Source organism: Caretta caretta, chromosome 1 (genome assembly GCF_965140235.1).
Source record: "Caretta caretta isolate rCarCar2 chromosome 1, rCarCar1.hap1, whole genome shotgun sequence".
NCBI classification, from domain to species: Eukaryota; Metazoa; Chordata; order Testudines; family Cheloniidae; genus Caretta; species Caretta caretta.
The window spans coordinates 266831765-266847967 of NC_134206.1; the positions used below are offsets into that span (position 1 = coordinate 266831765).

Consider the following 16203-nt stretch of genomic DNA (forward strand, 5'->3'; position numbering starts at 1 on the left):
CAGTTCACAGACAATATTTATTTCTTGTTAGAACCTGTAAGGTTTAAGAAGTTTTCTTGCAATACTCCACTTGATAAGTCAGTAAAAAAATCAACAAGGAAATTATTCATGGCTTTTTCCATCATTTTAATTTTTGCCCCTTAACAGTAGAAGTCTTTGGGGCTAGAAAGTGAAATCTACTTCTGTTCTGAGTCGTTTCATTGTTGCCTCAGTGCACAGATGGTTGGAAGTTTGGTGGTCAGTTCTTTGCTGACAGAGGTATACACTGACTTATGTTTATTCTTCATAATTCCTATCACATGATCTAGGCATACTTCCAAAAAAAAAAATTAAAAGCCACAGACTTTAAATAAAATACATTAAAAAACTTTTACAAACGGAGTCCTCAAACCAACTTCCCAACTCACTATTGGTCTCTATCCTATCCTTCTCCCTCCAATTTCTCAATCAACTCTCCCCTTTCTCTCCCTTGGGAAATGCATGGGAAACCAGACAAATCTTTCAGCTTGTCCTAAAGGACATCAAATGCAGGCTTGAGTGTGAAAGGGAGGAGAAGTGAGTTCCTGTGGTGACGGCTTCTCACAGCCACTTTGCCTGTAAACCAGGGCTGTTAGTTTGAATATCTCAGATGACTGCAAATGCTTCAGTATCACATAGAAAGTGAAGTGGTCTCTCTAGTAGGCAGCATTTGTACATGTATTGGTTAGAACTAACACCTTATACTTCACTTGGAAACTAAGGGCTAGTCTATGCTTACCGGGGGCGGGGGAGGGGGGGGGAATCGACACACGGCAATCAATGAAGACCGCAGATCGCTCTCCTGTCGACTCCTCTAATCCACCAGATCGAGAAGAGTAAGGGGAGTCAACGGCAGAGCGTCTCCTGTCGACATTGCATAGTATGGACCCCACGGTAAGTAGATCTAAGCTACGTCAACTTGAGTTACGCTATTCATGTAACTCAAATTGTGTAGCTTAGATCGACTTTTCCCGTCAGTGTAGCTCATGGAGCTAAGGAATAATAATCTTACAGCAAGAAACTCCACTTACTAAGTGGGGCAAGACATTCTGAATTAGCTGCAATTTTTGGATGGCTTGAAGATGTAGCTCTTTGTAAAGTGTTTGCAATAACACAACCTCGAGGTGGCAACGACATGGGTAACTGGCAACATGTGCATCTGAAGGAAAAGGATGCAACCTTCTTGCCAAGAGCAGGTGACAGAAAAACACATCTGACAATTGCTGCTACATAAATATCCAGAAGCACCTGGGAAACCAAAAGAACTCTCTCACCTTAGAGGATGGGTAAACTCGCCCTTTACCTACCCAACCCATTGTGATCTACCCCACTGGAACTTTAACCACCTAGGAACAGATGGCCTAGGAATCCCTTTATCCCAGGCCCAATCAGACTCACAAGCCAGATTCAATCCACCCTCCCAGAATTCTCACCTAGAATGCAGTGATTGGCATGCTTTTAGCATTAGAAGTAACTGATGGAACAATTCACAGCCACTCAATGTCAATCCCTCCCTGTGAAGTTTTCAATGCAGGTAAGTGCTCTCCTGTAGAAAGAGAGTCTGTATATATCTATCCCTAAGGGGAAAATTCTGCCGTGAGTAAGTGAGGAGCAAGTCTGGCCTTTATATTAAAAAAGAACACTGAACCATTTTGTTTAAAAAAAGCATATTTAAAGACTTACTTGCAAATTGCAAATAAACAGAAGGAATATCTTGTAGAACAAATTTGAACCAACCAGGCTTGAATATGTCCCTTTAAAATTATATAATTTGTAGACTTTTTCAAACATGTATTGTACTTAAGTGAATTTTGAAGCCAATTACACAGGTATGGTAGGTACTAAGAGTCAAACCCAACAAGCATCCTCAGCTCCCATTAAAGTCAATAGCAGTTGAGGGCATTCAGCAACATGCAGACTGGGGCACATATAGATCAAGTGCCTGTGTGTACTTTGCTTTAGATCCTAGCATGGGCGGTGGGTGAACCTCACCCCCTACCTGCTGGAGGGCCGATCCCCAGGCCTCCCCACCATGGCCGGAGGACTCCTGAGCCGCCCCCATGGCCAGAGGAGCCCTGAGTCATCCCAGCTGTGCCGTGACTCCCCTCCCAAGACCCCCAGCAGGAAAAGCAAAAGCTCTTCCCAAAGAACCTGAGCTTTTTATATGCGCCATGCAGGTTCCAGGGCGGCTGAGGAGGCGGTATCTGCTACTCAGCTTCCCAGGTTCATCAGTAATCTCTCTGGAGTTCAGGGAGATTGCTGATGAACCCAGGAAGCTGAGTAGCAGATACCACCTCCTCAGCCACCCTGGAACCTGCATGGTGCATAATAATAAGCAAAAACTTCTTCCGGTGGAAGCCCAGCCCATGCAAATCGCCAAAACCAACAACCCAGCATCCTGGCCTTTTATACCCACTGCTTATGGATCCTGGTTATCTTTACTTACCACATTCAGTAGCATGATGATGCAAAAGTTGATGCACACTGCAGTCCCTGTAGTTGCAACCTGAGAGTTATTCCTGATTAAAGCCCACTTAAAGGCAGCAAAAGTGCTGACAGTCACAACACGGTAAATAACAATGCCAAAAACAGCAGCAATCACCACACAGATCTAAAGGGGGGAAAACAGAAAAGCCTGAAATTCCTCACAATTGGAATTGATTTCTTCCTGACATTCTCAAGACTATAAAAATAAACCTATCTTAAAAAAACAAGTCCTGAAACATACATCATTTTTCACTGAGAGGGATTTCATCTGGATTAATATCTGATTTCCTCTCCATTTCCTATAATATAAATACACTTGATATCTGATTAAAATCATGTCTACATTTAATCATTCTCTTGAAAAACACAACTATTTTCTGTTTTCCAGAGTTAGTGAATGGTGCCTGATTGCTAGCCCTGGAAATTAAAGCTTTGCCTTACTGACACTGAGTAAAATTCACCACTCTGGAGAGGGTCAGTACATGGCTTATGGACCACATAAGTCATACTTTGAATATTCAAAGTGGTACATAGGCTTTTGTGCTGCCTCTTTGCCCGGGGGGAATTTCACCCTGTGTTAAATACTACTCAGGAAGCAACAGAGAATTTCATTACACTACCTTAACAAGCTGCTTCACTGTACTATTTTGGAAGGATTATATTTAGGGATGGTAAATTCAATCTCTTTGATAATTTCATCCCTGGCATCTTTGATAATACTTAGAAAAGATGTCTGATGTAGAAAATTTTCCAGTTGAGCTGAGGTCACTAAGTCAGTTGTGACATATCATACAGAACAGTTGGGCATTAAACTGTCATGACCAACTTGTGTCCCATTTGAGCCAGTAACCTAGATCTCAAACATTTTGTTATTAGCATGGGTGACTCATCTTATCCAGGCTACATTATATACTATATCTTAGCTATGTTACCATGCAATTACATTTTCTTGAATAGAAACCAGTCAGGTTTGGTGTGTCCACATGCATTACTACAACCCGAATGCATTCGTAAAACCTGACAAAAATGTGATACATCATAGTTATTTAGGTAAAAACAATCAACGCCTCCCCCCACCCCAGAATTTCAAGCCATTTTCACATTCTTTTATTTACAGAATTGGTTTAACAGAGGTTGGCATAATCCATATGTAGAGAAACATGACAAGGAGAAGGTTAAAGTGTGTGTGAACACATAGGACCAGTTCATCTGATCCATTAAAGCTACTCTTTGCCACTCTGGAAGCATATAGCAGCCACAAAGTTACCTTACTAGTGAGCTAGAGGACGATTCCCTGTGGAGAAGGGGATTCCTAGGTGGTATAGAGTGGCCTCAGAAACTTCTATACCCACCCTTTCTCTTGACCCAGGTGTGGCTATCCCTATGCCCATATGCTCCTTACCTGTTGGAATGGATGGGCAGCCAGAGTAAAACAGAGTAGTCCTGAGGCTGCTGTAATTTACACTAGGCACTAGCTTGAGGCTGGACAGCCCTGGTTTAGGGGACAGGGATGGACTTTCCAACACCTTCCCTTGGGGGCTCGGTGTTTTGGCTTTAATGTTTAAAGAAGCGTTTGGTCAGTCATAAATATTTGAGAGAGAAAATCATTAGTTTGACAGTAAAACAAGGAGATAAATTATTATCAGTAAAACAAACTGAGATAAATTATTCTCATGGTAAAAAAGTGATTAAAATTGTCTCCGCTCATTTTAAAAATTTGAGCGGAAACTCTTCTATTCTGCTAACTCTAAGCCACAAAGGTTCTGATAGGCATACAAATGTCACAGTTACAAAGGATCATTTCTGGCTTACGGCTCCCAGTGTTAATTTCAGGATTTGTAAGTTTCTTTCAGGGAAGACTGTAACCACATAACAACAAATATGAAGAAATTTGTCTCATGTTCACAGATTCAGAAATTTAACAATATGAGCCATTTTAAAGCTGTTTTGGCTTCTTCAAGAATAACCCTCTAGGGTTGGATCAATCACCAATTACTCAAGTATGGTAAAGGCTTATACGTTGAATTCCATACTTTCTCCACATCATTAGTGATTTTATAGTCTTCTATTTCATCCCCTGTTAGTCTTCTCTTTTCCAGCCTGAATAGTCCCAGTCTTTTTAATCTCTCCTCGTATGGAACCTGTTCCGTACCCTTAATCATTTTTGTTGCCCTTCTTGGTACGTTTTCCAATTCTAATATATCTTTTTTGGGACACAACGACCAGAATTGCACATAGTATTCAGGGTATGGATTTATATAGTGGCATGATGATATTTTCTGTCTTATCATCTATCCCTTTCCTAATGGTTCCTAATGTTTGTTCTGTGAGCATTTTTGACTGCTGCTGCATATTGATTGGATATTTTCAGAGAATTATCCACAATGACTCCATGACCTCTTTCTTGAGTGGTAACAACTAATTTAGACCCCCACATTTTGTATGTATGGTCGGGATTATGTTTTCCAGTGTGAACTAGTTCGCATTTATCAGCATTGAATTTCATCTGCCATTTTGTTGCCCAATCACCCAAGCTTTGTGAGATCCCTTTGTAACTCTTCGCAATCTACTTTGGACTTACTTGAGTAATTTTGTACCATCTGCAAACTTTGCCATCTCACTGTTTACCTCCTTTTTCAGATCATTTATGAATATGTGGAACAGCACTGGTCCCAATACAGATCCCTGGGGGACCCTGCTATTTACCTCTCTCCATTCTGAAAACTAACCATTTATTCCTTCCCTCTCTCATATCCCACAACGGCTTACTTTGCTTAAGAGCCTTTGGTATGGGACCTTGTCAAAGGTTTTCTGAAAGTCCAAGTACAGTATATCCACTGGATCACCCTTGTCCATAGGTTTGTTGACCCCCTCAAAGAAGTCTAATACATTGGTGAGGCATGATTTCCTTTTACCAAAGCCGTGCTGGCTCTTCTCCAACATATCATGTTCATCTATGTGTCTGATAATTCTGTTCTTTACTATAGTTTCAACCAGTTCGCCAGTCATCTGGTACAGAAGCTGATTTAAGTGTTAGGTTACATACCAGTTCGTAGTTCTGCAATTTCATATTTGAGTTCCCTCTGAATACCATCTGGCCCTGATGACTTATTACTGTTTATCAATTTGTTCCAAAACCTCCTCTATCGATGCCTCAATCTGGACTGTTCCTCAGATTTGTCACCTAAAAAGAATGGCTCAGGTTTGGGAATCTCCCTCACATCCTTTGCTGTGAAGACCAATGCAAAAAAATCATATAGCTTCTCTGCAATGGCCTTGTCTTCCTTGAGTGTTCTTTTAGCACCTCGATCGTTCAGTGGTCCCACTGATTGTTTGGCAAACTTCCTGCTTCTGATGCAAAATTTATAGGGAAATCTAGGTTGGCACAACTAAATGCTACAGCATATCTGAAAGATTTTCATGTCATCCAATCCATATATATAAAAAAATCACCTAAATATTCCCACACAGCCCCCACCTCTACCATCTTCCCTTAAATTACCCAGGATATCTCACTAACACTTTACTTTGGAAAACACCATAAAATTATCCATATAGCGATCTTTGAGTCATCACAACATTGATATTATTTTATTTCTGGATTTTAAATTGACTGCACAGGCTTACTTTTGATGTTAAGGAAATATCACTCAGTGGGATCTAACCAGACAATATTTTAAGACAAGTATAATACTGATCTTCACCAGTAGATGGAGTGATTAGACAAAACTCTTATTTCAATGCACTAACATTCTAAGGAGCCTGCAGTGTGTTTATCATTGACACTTCTGTTGGTAACAACAGAACACATTTGACTTTGCAGGGGTAGCTTCAAAACCAAACTATATTAAGGTATGCAGATAGCAAAGTAAGTAGATTTTCAGGATGGCAGTTGGAAGGTGGAGCGGGCGACAGCCCCATTAGCTTTGTGGTTCAACCACTTCTCTTTATGGACGTGAATGAAGGTTCAGGCAGAACCTGGTGACGTTTGGGTTTACTGACACATATAGAACTGCCTTTATTTTAAGTTTTACAAAACATCCTTTTCTCTTATTTTAAGCTACTGTTTTTCAAGGATATTTCAGTTTTAAAAGGTTTCAGAGTAACAGCCGAGTTAGTTACTAACACGGCTGTTACTCTGAAACCTGTCATTATGCAAGGCACTGCATTTAGCCGTATGGAGTGGAAATCTATCAACTGCATGAAAAAACTTGTACAGATACAGACAGACATCATCTTCCTTTCCAAATCCAAACAGATGGACATCGTACCAAAAGGACTGAAGGTAAAAAATCCATTACAGTCTACATACCACACAGACTATGCTGACAGCTTGTGCCACATGCTCTCAAAGAAACTGCAGAACCACCTGATCAACATCCTCTACAGCAAACAGGGAAAGATAAAGAATGAGCTCTCAAAAATGGATACTCTCATAAAAAACCAACCTTCCACACAAACTTCCTCATGGCAGGACTTTACTAAAACTAGACAAGCCATTTACAACACACACTTTGCTTCTCTACAAAAGAAAAAGGACACTACACTTTCTAAACTACTACATGCCACAAGGGGCCACAGCAATGGTTCCCTCAACCCACGCAGCAATATTGTTAACCTATCCAACTATACTCTTAGCCCAGCAGAAGCAGCTGTCCTATCTCGGGGCCTCTCCTTCTGCCCCTTCACCCCCATGAACATGATATAGTTCTGTGGTGACCTAGAATCCTATTTTCGACGTCTCCGACTCAAGGAATATTTCCAACACACCTCTGAACAACATACTAATCCACAGAGACCTCCCTACCAACACTACAAAAAGAAGGATTCTAGGTGGACTCCTCCTGAAGGTCGAGACAGCAGACTGGACTTCTACATAGAGTGCTTCCGCTGATGTGCACGGGCTGAAATTGTGGAAAAGCAGCATCACTTGCCCCACAACCTCAGCCGTGCAGAACACAATGCCATCCACAGCCTCAGAAACAACTCTGACATCATAATCAAAAAGGCTGACAAAGGAGGTGCTGTTGTCATCATGAATAGGTCGGAATATGAACAAGAGGCTGCTAGGCAGCTCTCCAACACCACTTTCTACAAGCCATTACCCTCTGATCCCACTGAGAGTTACCAAAAGAAACTACAGCATTTGCTCAAGAAATTCCCTGAAAAAGCACAAGATCAAATCCGCACAGACACACCCTTGGAACCCCAACCTGGGATATTCTCTCTACTACCCAAGATCCATAAACCTGGAAATCCCGGGCACCCCATCCTCTCAGGCATTGGCACCCTGACAGCAGGACTGTCTGGCTATATAGACTCTCTCCTCAGACCCTACACTACCAACACTCCCAACTACCTTTGAGACACCACTGACTTCCTGAGGAAACTACAATTCATCGGTGATCTTCCTGATAACACCATCCTGGCCACTATGGATGTAGAAGCCCTCTACACCAACATTCCACACAAAGATGGACTACAAGCCGTCAAGAACACTATCCCCGATAATGTCACGGCTAACCTGGTGGCTGAACTTTGTGACTTTGTCCTTACCCATAACTATTTCACATTTGGGGACAATGTATACCTTCAAATCAGCGGCACTGCTATGGGTACCTGCATGGCCCCACAGTATGCCAACATTTTTATGGCTGACTTAGAACAACGCTTCCTCAGCTCTCGTCCCCTAACGCCCCTACTCTACTTGCGCTATATTGATGACATCTTCATCATCTGGAGCCATGGAAAAGAAGCCCTTGAGGAATTCCACCATGATTTCAACAATTTCCACCCCACCATCAACCTCAGCCTGGTCCAGTCCACACAAGAGATCCACTTCCTGGACACTATAGTGCTAATAAACGATGGTCACATAAATACCACCCTATACCGGAAACCTACTGACCGCTATTCCTACTTACATGCCTCCAGCTTTCATCCAGACCAAACCACACGATCTATTGTCTACAGCCAAGCTCTGCGATACAATCGCATTTGCTCCAACCCCTCAGACAGAGACAAACACCTACAAGATCTCTATCAAGCATTCTTACAACTACAATACCCACCCGCGGAAGTGAAGAAACAGATTGATAGAGCCAGAAGAGTTCCCAGAAGTCACCTACTACAGGACAGGCCTAACAAAGAAAATAACAGAACGCCACTAGCCGTCACCTTCAGCCCCCAACCAAAACCTCTCCAATGCATTATCAAGGATCTACAACCTATCCTGAAGGACGACCCATCACTCTCACAAATCTTGGGAGACAGGCCAGTCCTTGCGTATAGACAGCCCCCAACCTGAAGCGAATACTCACCAGCAACCACATACCACACGACAGAACCACTAACCCAGGAACCTATCCTTGCAACAAAGCCCGCTGCCAACTGTGTCCACATATCTATTCAGGGGACACCGTCACAGGGCCTAATAACATCAGCCACACTATCAGAGGCTCGTTCACCTGCACATCCACCAATGTGATATATGCCATCATGTGCCAGCAATGCCCCTCTGCCATGTACATTGGTCAAACTGGACACTCTCTACGTAAAAGAATAAATGGACACAAATCAGATGTCAAGAATTATAACATTAGTCTCTAAGGTGCCACAAGTACTCCTTTTCAGTTTTAAAAATCCATGTATTTCTAACCCAGTGGAAGCCTGTGCTATTCAAAGAACAACAACAAACACAACAACAACAACAAAAAGTCAATTTTGAAAATAATTCTTGGCTTGTTTCTAAGATTAACAAGGTGGGGGAAGGGAGGCTAAAATAATACAGTCCAGAATTTGTTTTGTCAAAGCCAAATAGTACTTGAATATCCAGGCTTCCAAGTTCTGACTTAAATCTAAATCTCATGATTTTTCAAGTGATCTCTGACTTTGGCAAAAGAAGTGTCATCATCCCAAATGATAATTTCAAGGACTTTTCACGAAGGTAAAGCATAAGCACTCTGTTTAAAAAAGAGAAAAAGGCAATTTGGAAGATAGATAAATTCAGGCTGGCTTTAGATTGTGAGATATTTGATTAAGTGTTTAGCATTTGAAGTTAACATTAGCTGAAGTTTAAAAGACCCCTCATAGCTCAAAAAGGTTATATACATACTTCACCCTGTGTACAAATGAATTTGCACTGATTATCAATAGTGAAGAAGGCAGGAAACAGCTGGTGACACAAATCCTAAAAAACACTGCTCATTTTGGATGGGAATTAGTGCAACCTGGCTCAGAAAGAGGGCAGCAAACAGGGTTCTTGTGTATTTTTATTTTTAACTCAAGTGTTGCATTCTGAAAATAAGATCAGTTGCAGGTAGAAAGATCCTGAATTTAAAGATAATATTGTGTCTAATCTATTATGAAAAGGTGGTGACAGCCAGCCTTCACTACAAAGTCCTCGGTTAGCCTTTATAACTTTGTATTGGAAAGCTGATTTAGCTTAACGATTGACAGATGTATTTTGGAAGCAAAGAAGAATATTTCCTCAAAGGTTTTTCTTTAAAATTACCAGTGGATCTGATTTTCTAGTTGTCACACAGGAAAATTCCCTTTGACTTCAGGGATTTGAACCTCAGTTTTTACAACAACAGAACTGTCACTGAAGTCAGTGAGATGCTGCATGAATAAGGATCGAGCAAAACTTGGGTGAGGACTTTGAGATATGCCCTGTTTTTATTTATTTATTGTAAGCCAGTAACTAAATAATTGTGAATGAGTCCACATTTTCATTCTAAGCCAGTTCCCTGCGTATGTCCCTGGCTGGAGGCTTGCTGGATACCACACAGATTCTGATCCCAGTTCTACCAGTGTAAATCCATAGTAACTCTCCTGAAGTCAGTGGAGCTATTCCAGATTAACAATGCTGATTAGCATGAATTAAAACAAATCCTCTTTTATGTTTTTAAAACAGGGGTATTTTTTACTGAAAGATTGTGTGATAGTGGGTGTGTATGTCAATTGATGAATTCCCTTTTGTTTTATGAATAGCATTTATGATTGTAACCTTCATTGTGGTTTAGAACCTTGATGTTGTGGCAGGAACAGTGTGTGTCTGGGAAACTGCATCAGGACCACCAAGGGGCCTCAACACTGTATAGTTCTATCCTGGTTGCTATTGGCAGAGCCACTGATTTTTAACAACTCTCTGCCAGCAATGCCACACATGGTTGGAGCATGGAAAATCTCAGTGGAAGAACAGAAACAGAAAAAAGGCACTAGAAATTGCTTTTGAAAGTGAAATGCTCTTTAGAAAGGAGAATCATTCCAACAGTAGAATGAGAAGACACACACATCTGGAGAAAGGGAAACAGAAGCCTTCCCCAATGGACACTGACCAAAACCCAAAGGGCTCTCAAAAGTGATGAGGACACGGGGAGGGAGCGGGGAGAGGAGTTGTGTTCAGGTGTTTGTTGTTTTGCCTAGATCTGTACTCTCCTCTGCTAAGAGTAAAGTGTGCATATTTAAGAAGTTCCTTTGCAAAGCTGGTGTTCCTTACTTTATCTGCTATCCCCAAAGAGTAAAATTATAAACTGGAGTGCTCATGGAGGTGCAATTTGGGACAGTGAAAGTGGGGCATGCATAACCTGCTGCTGAGGGACAGCACTGGTTTCAGGGCTAAGGGCAATTGGACGTGGAGTCCCACATCCTCAGATAGGGGACCAGGCAGGGAGTCTGCACCTGAGGAGTGCGCCTGACAAGCCAAAAGTAGAAACAATGTCTTGGCTCTGTGCAGACCCAGCTGGCTAGAAGCACATGGGATCCAAAGGTTGTGTTCAGTACAGCAGACTGGTAACCATCAACAAGGGGAGCGGGGGGGCTCAACTCTGGCTGTAACAGACAGTACAATCTTTAAACCAGAGTATAAACTATAATTCCACCCTCTGCATTCAGACAAACCAAATTATCTGTTTTCCAAAATTACTACTCTGTTTGCCATTTTTAAACTAAACTTTTCCTTCTTGTAACCGGAAAGGAAATTAATGTTCTCAAACCATAAAAAATATTCCAGATGCGGAAACAATAAGTCTGCTGCATTTATCTGCAAATGCTTGATAAGGCTCTGGTTTTCCAGATATGGGATTCATCCGTTCTTTCTTGGAGTACTTTGCTTCAAACTGGGGACGTATTTCTTCCTAAAAAAGAGAGGAACAATTTTTACATACAATACAGCTAGGCAACATCAAACTTCAGATCACTTTTTTCATAAAATTATTTCTAGTAATACTTCAGTGATGTTAAGCGCCAGACACTTAAATCAGGAAATCAGTTGGGAAATCAGCAGCTCTTAATGAGGAAAACAGATCACTGTAAGAAAAGGCATCTAACTTCACAGAATTACATACATAAAATTTAACAAACTCCCCAGTTAGTTACTATCAGAAACAAGAGTGTTTGAAAATGTATATCTGTAAACAATATTGTTTCAAAGATGACACCAGGAAATTTTCTAGGATTTTGATAGTAGACAGTAGCAATTCGGCAAAGCAGGAATAAAATTGAACTTAATCCTGTTTCCAAGCTCACTTGTAAATAAAACTGCTTGCTAGATACTTGTGTACCCTCCGAGTTTTAGCTAGAGGTTCCTCACTGTTTGAAAAAGTATCTTGCGCCTCATTATAACTGATTTATCTCTGAATGTGGGGAAAGTTAGATAAAGGGCAGTATTTAAAGCTGTTCCTATTTGCAGAATTCATTCACCCCTTACTCAGGCAACATTCTCTTTGGCCCTCATTTCCAGCTGCATTAAGTGGCTGCCTCCAGCCCCCTTGCTCTCCCAGCTGTGCCCTCTCTTGTGGATAGGGAATTCCGATAGGATGCTGCTATCCCCCTGTAGGCTGTAGTCTGACATCATCACCCCTTTAAGTGACAGTGGAAGACAGGCACAGCAAAACAAAACAAAACACAAACCAGCCCTCCAGGTTGTCTCTGTCCTGGGAGAGAATTAGGACAGGTTTGTACTTGCAATGGTGCAGCTCTGCCGCTGCAGTGAAGACATTGCTATGCCAATGGAAGAGCTTCTCCTGTTAGTGTAGCTAATCCACCTCCACAAGAGGCGGTAGCTATGATGACAGGAGAAGCCCTCCTGCTGACCCAGCGCTGTCTACACAGGTGGCTAGGTTGGTATAATTGCATCGTTCATGGGAGTGGACTTTTCACACCTCTGGTCGATGTAGTTATGCTGATGTAAGTTTATAGTGTAGACCTGGCCTTAGCCTCTCAAAGATCCTTTGGGGGAAGAGGGCGGTCCTAACTGAAACAGACACAAAACAACACAGATGCCCCCTCCCAGCAAGGAGGCTACAAAATAGGAGAATACCCCTGTTCCCCTTCCCAGCCTCCAAGCCCCCTGCTCAGCTCCCCCCAGCCTCCTGACTCTCTTGTCTCCCTTCTCTTCCCCCTCTTCCAGCCCCAGCCAGTTGGGGAGGCCCGGGAAGGCAGGGGTTGGAGAGCAAATGTGCCCCACTCACCCAGCAGCGATGGCTCCTGTCCTGTGTCCTTGCTCCTTGCAACCTGCTTCATGCACCAGGTCGCAATGCCACTCACTCAGATTTGGCCTGGCTGCTCCACTGATATCCATAATGCTAGGTAAATCCCAATCCCAAATCCAGGCTGGTTAAACTGTAAAGGGGCTGCATGCCTAAGAAGCGCGCAAATAACTAATACTGGGGCACCAGAGCTCATGGAAAGGCAGTTTGAATGCTCATAATTGTTACAAGGTTTTGTTAGTTTCTTTAAGTGTCTTTTCAATGAGAGGAATCCACCCCTGTTGGGTTTGAATCTGGACCCTTCAAATCAAAATTCAGCACTTCAGCCTCTTGAACTTTTCTGTGCTCTTAATCAGTGTGGGCTTCTAACCAGTAGGAGGCAAGCCTAGGGTTGCCAATGCTGACTGAAGCTAATCTGGGAGATTTTTCCCCCCAAAATGATGTAATGTCATTTACTTAAAATATCCTATTAAAATCTCCTGGATTGCTTTCCATAGTCATTGGGAGATCGATGCTGATTCCAGGAGACTCCAGGCCAATCCTGGAGGGTTGGCAACCTAGGCAAGACCAATACAGCTTAGTCCTAATTAGCATCTTAAGTCTTAACAGCACCATTTGAAGCCACTCTCACTATTACAGGTGACCTTTCACTGGCACGCTCCAGCAGATTCAGGACCTAACTATCCCCTAGACCAGTGGTGGCCAACCTGTGGGCCATCAGGGTAATCTGATTGCAGGCATTTTGTTGACGTTGACCATTCGCAGGCACGACCCCCCACAGCTCCCATTGGCCAGGAACAGCGAACTGCGGCCACTGGGAGCAGCAGGCGGCGGTGCCTGTGGACCGTCAACGTCAGCAAAATGTCTCACGGCCTGCAATCGGATTACCCTGTTGGGCCGCATGTGGCTCGCAGGCTGCCCACCACTTCTGTAGACACATCGATAACAGTCCCAAAGCAATCCTGGGATTGGTCTGACAGCATGTGTGCACTGCCAGTGAAGCCCTCTGCTGCATAGAAGTCTGTTTTAAGTTCTTTAGCAGCCTCTTTATACTCTGGGATTCCACAGGGACTCTCCACTTGGCCCAAAGCAGCCATTTGTTTTCCTTTGTGTTTTTCACTTATTTCCCTCACCACCAAGGTTAAAGAAAACCCATCTTGTCATCAAATAAGCAAATGTAACATTATGTGGCCTCTTCCCAAAGAGACAAATTCCGTCCCTAGGCTGAGAAGTCTGGTTCTGTGCTGGGAAAATCTACAGTGACCCTGGGGAAGGAATTCTTTCCCACAGGCAGCAGATTAGCAGTCAAGCCACTGTGACCATTACTGCAGCCTAATGACTATTGTAGCCCTCCCACAATGGCAATGAACCCCTTGTGGAGGAAAGGAACGTAGCTCCGCCTGCCATTCTCTGACTCTGCCCACAAAAGAATCCTACATGCCTGGGAGCAAGGAAACTCAGAGCAGCAATGCTCCAGGCCATGCAGGGGTTCCAAATCCACCTTGCAGGTTCCTAGCATCCTGCCCTTTCCCTGTATAGTTCCATTGCCATCAAAGCCCTCCATGCCTGTGTGGCAGCCACAGCAGAAGGGAGGTTGTGGCTATTTTTCACCTCCCCAACCTCCTATCCTAGTGGATTTTCCTTCACTGGGCATTGGGTGAATTTAGCTGCTTCACTGCAAGCCTTCTGGGCAATAATATTGTTATCCATTTCAGTGTCTGTATGGCACTGTGTTTTACACCTACTGTGATGTGAAAACAAAGACCAGCCAGACTTTTGGGAGCTGTGAAAACCTTTTGAGGTTCCCCATCAGTATTCTTAGCAGCTATCCAAAGCAACACCTTAGGAAGCTCATCTTGATGTTGACGGTTGATGTATAGTTATTCAAGGGCAGGCAGGAAGGTCAACCTTTTGCATTTTTAAAAATCTGAATGTCTATGGACTAAAAAGTAATTGCTTTAAAACAATTAAATCATGCTGAAAGATTCTTTTAGTGTGATTGTTGCTAGTTCTACCACAATGGAGGCCAGATCCTTTTCGAACCTACATTGCCATAAACCCAGAGAATGCCCCCAAAACTTCCTTGAAGTTAATTTGTATTTACATTGGTGAAAAATGAGAGCACAATTTGGCCTGCAGCAAGTTTCTTCACAGCTCTAGATGAAGCATCTTGGGAGAAAATGCTCATCCTTACAGAAAGATAAATTATAAGGTTTATTTTATAGCTTCTGATGTGAAAGAGAAATTGATAATAAAACTAAGGGAAAAATTGGCTGCTGATTTTTAACCAGAATCTTTTCTACCCAAGATTAAAGTAGTAAATTATCAACAAACCTCTTCTTCTTCCCAGTCTATCAAGTCCCAGTCATAAGCAATTACTGCTCGTCTTCTTTTCCAAAACTCCAGGAAAACAGTTGCTGGAGCACACAGAAAAAAGAAATCACAAGATCATTTTCAAATGAAGAAAATATGCTAACTACTAGCATTATTGTTGAATTAAGCTGTTCCATAATTTTCGTTTGTTTGCATAAATGGACTTCTTTGACAGCAAATCTTTCTGATGATCAAAGCTGCATTCACAAGGTATTTCTTTCTACTTTGGCTTGTGTCAGACATGGTTGAAGCTTTGGTGATTTCATTTAGTGCTAATAGAACATGTTTAATTTCCAATCAAATGAGTTACAGATTGAAAAGAATTAAATGGCTTCTGTGAGTCATCTTAGCTAAATTTAGATAGACCAATGGGAAAGACAAAGGTTTCTTGGGAACAATGTAGATCAAAAAGGTAGCTTGCCTTATCAGAAGACTATTTAAAATACACAGGAATCAGTATCCAGAGGAAGCAAAGAAGTTTCTAATCAGATTCCAGTGCACATGCAATTCAGTACAGAGCTGCTGAGGAAACTGGAACTGGTGCCTTGCCTTTCTAATCCAAGGCATTGCCTTTAAAATACAGGAACAGATGTTTCTGGCATTGATAACTGAGTTAATTTTTTTCAAATGAACCACAATTACATAACTCACTGGAGTATAACATAAGTACAGCACTCACTGCACTACAGTAGTCAGAAAAGTGGTTGTGCTTGCCACCGTGTTTTATATTGGCAGGAAAGATCGGGAAGTATTTAGTCAATTGATCATAATCCATGTCTCGGAGAGTCAAACTGGCATTGTTTATAAACACATTATTTATTTACACTTAAGCCCA

General features: G+C 42.2%; 1 protein-coding gene across 9 annotated transcripts in view; it reads right to left on the bottom strand.

The window, feature by feature from the left end:
• Positions 1–16203, bottom strand: part of ANO4 (anoctamin 4) — a 292125-nt gene that overhangs the window by 45876 nt on the left and 230046 nt on the right. For all 9 annotated transcript variants that reach the window (XM_048835453.2, XM_048835454.2, XM_048835448.2 and 6 more), the window contains 3 exons: positions 15330–15412; positions 11502–11642; positions 2465–2629 (listed from right to left, as the gene is read on the bottom strand). In XM_048835453.2, the coding sequence (XP_048691410.1) occupies positions 2465–2629; positions 11502–11642; positions 15330–15412 (389 nt within the window). The remainder of the gene's footprint in view (positions 1–2464; positions 2630–11501; positions 11643–15329; positions 15413–16203) is intronic.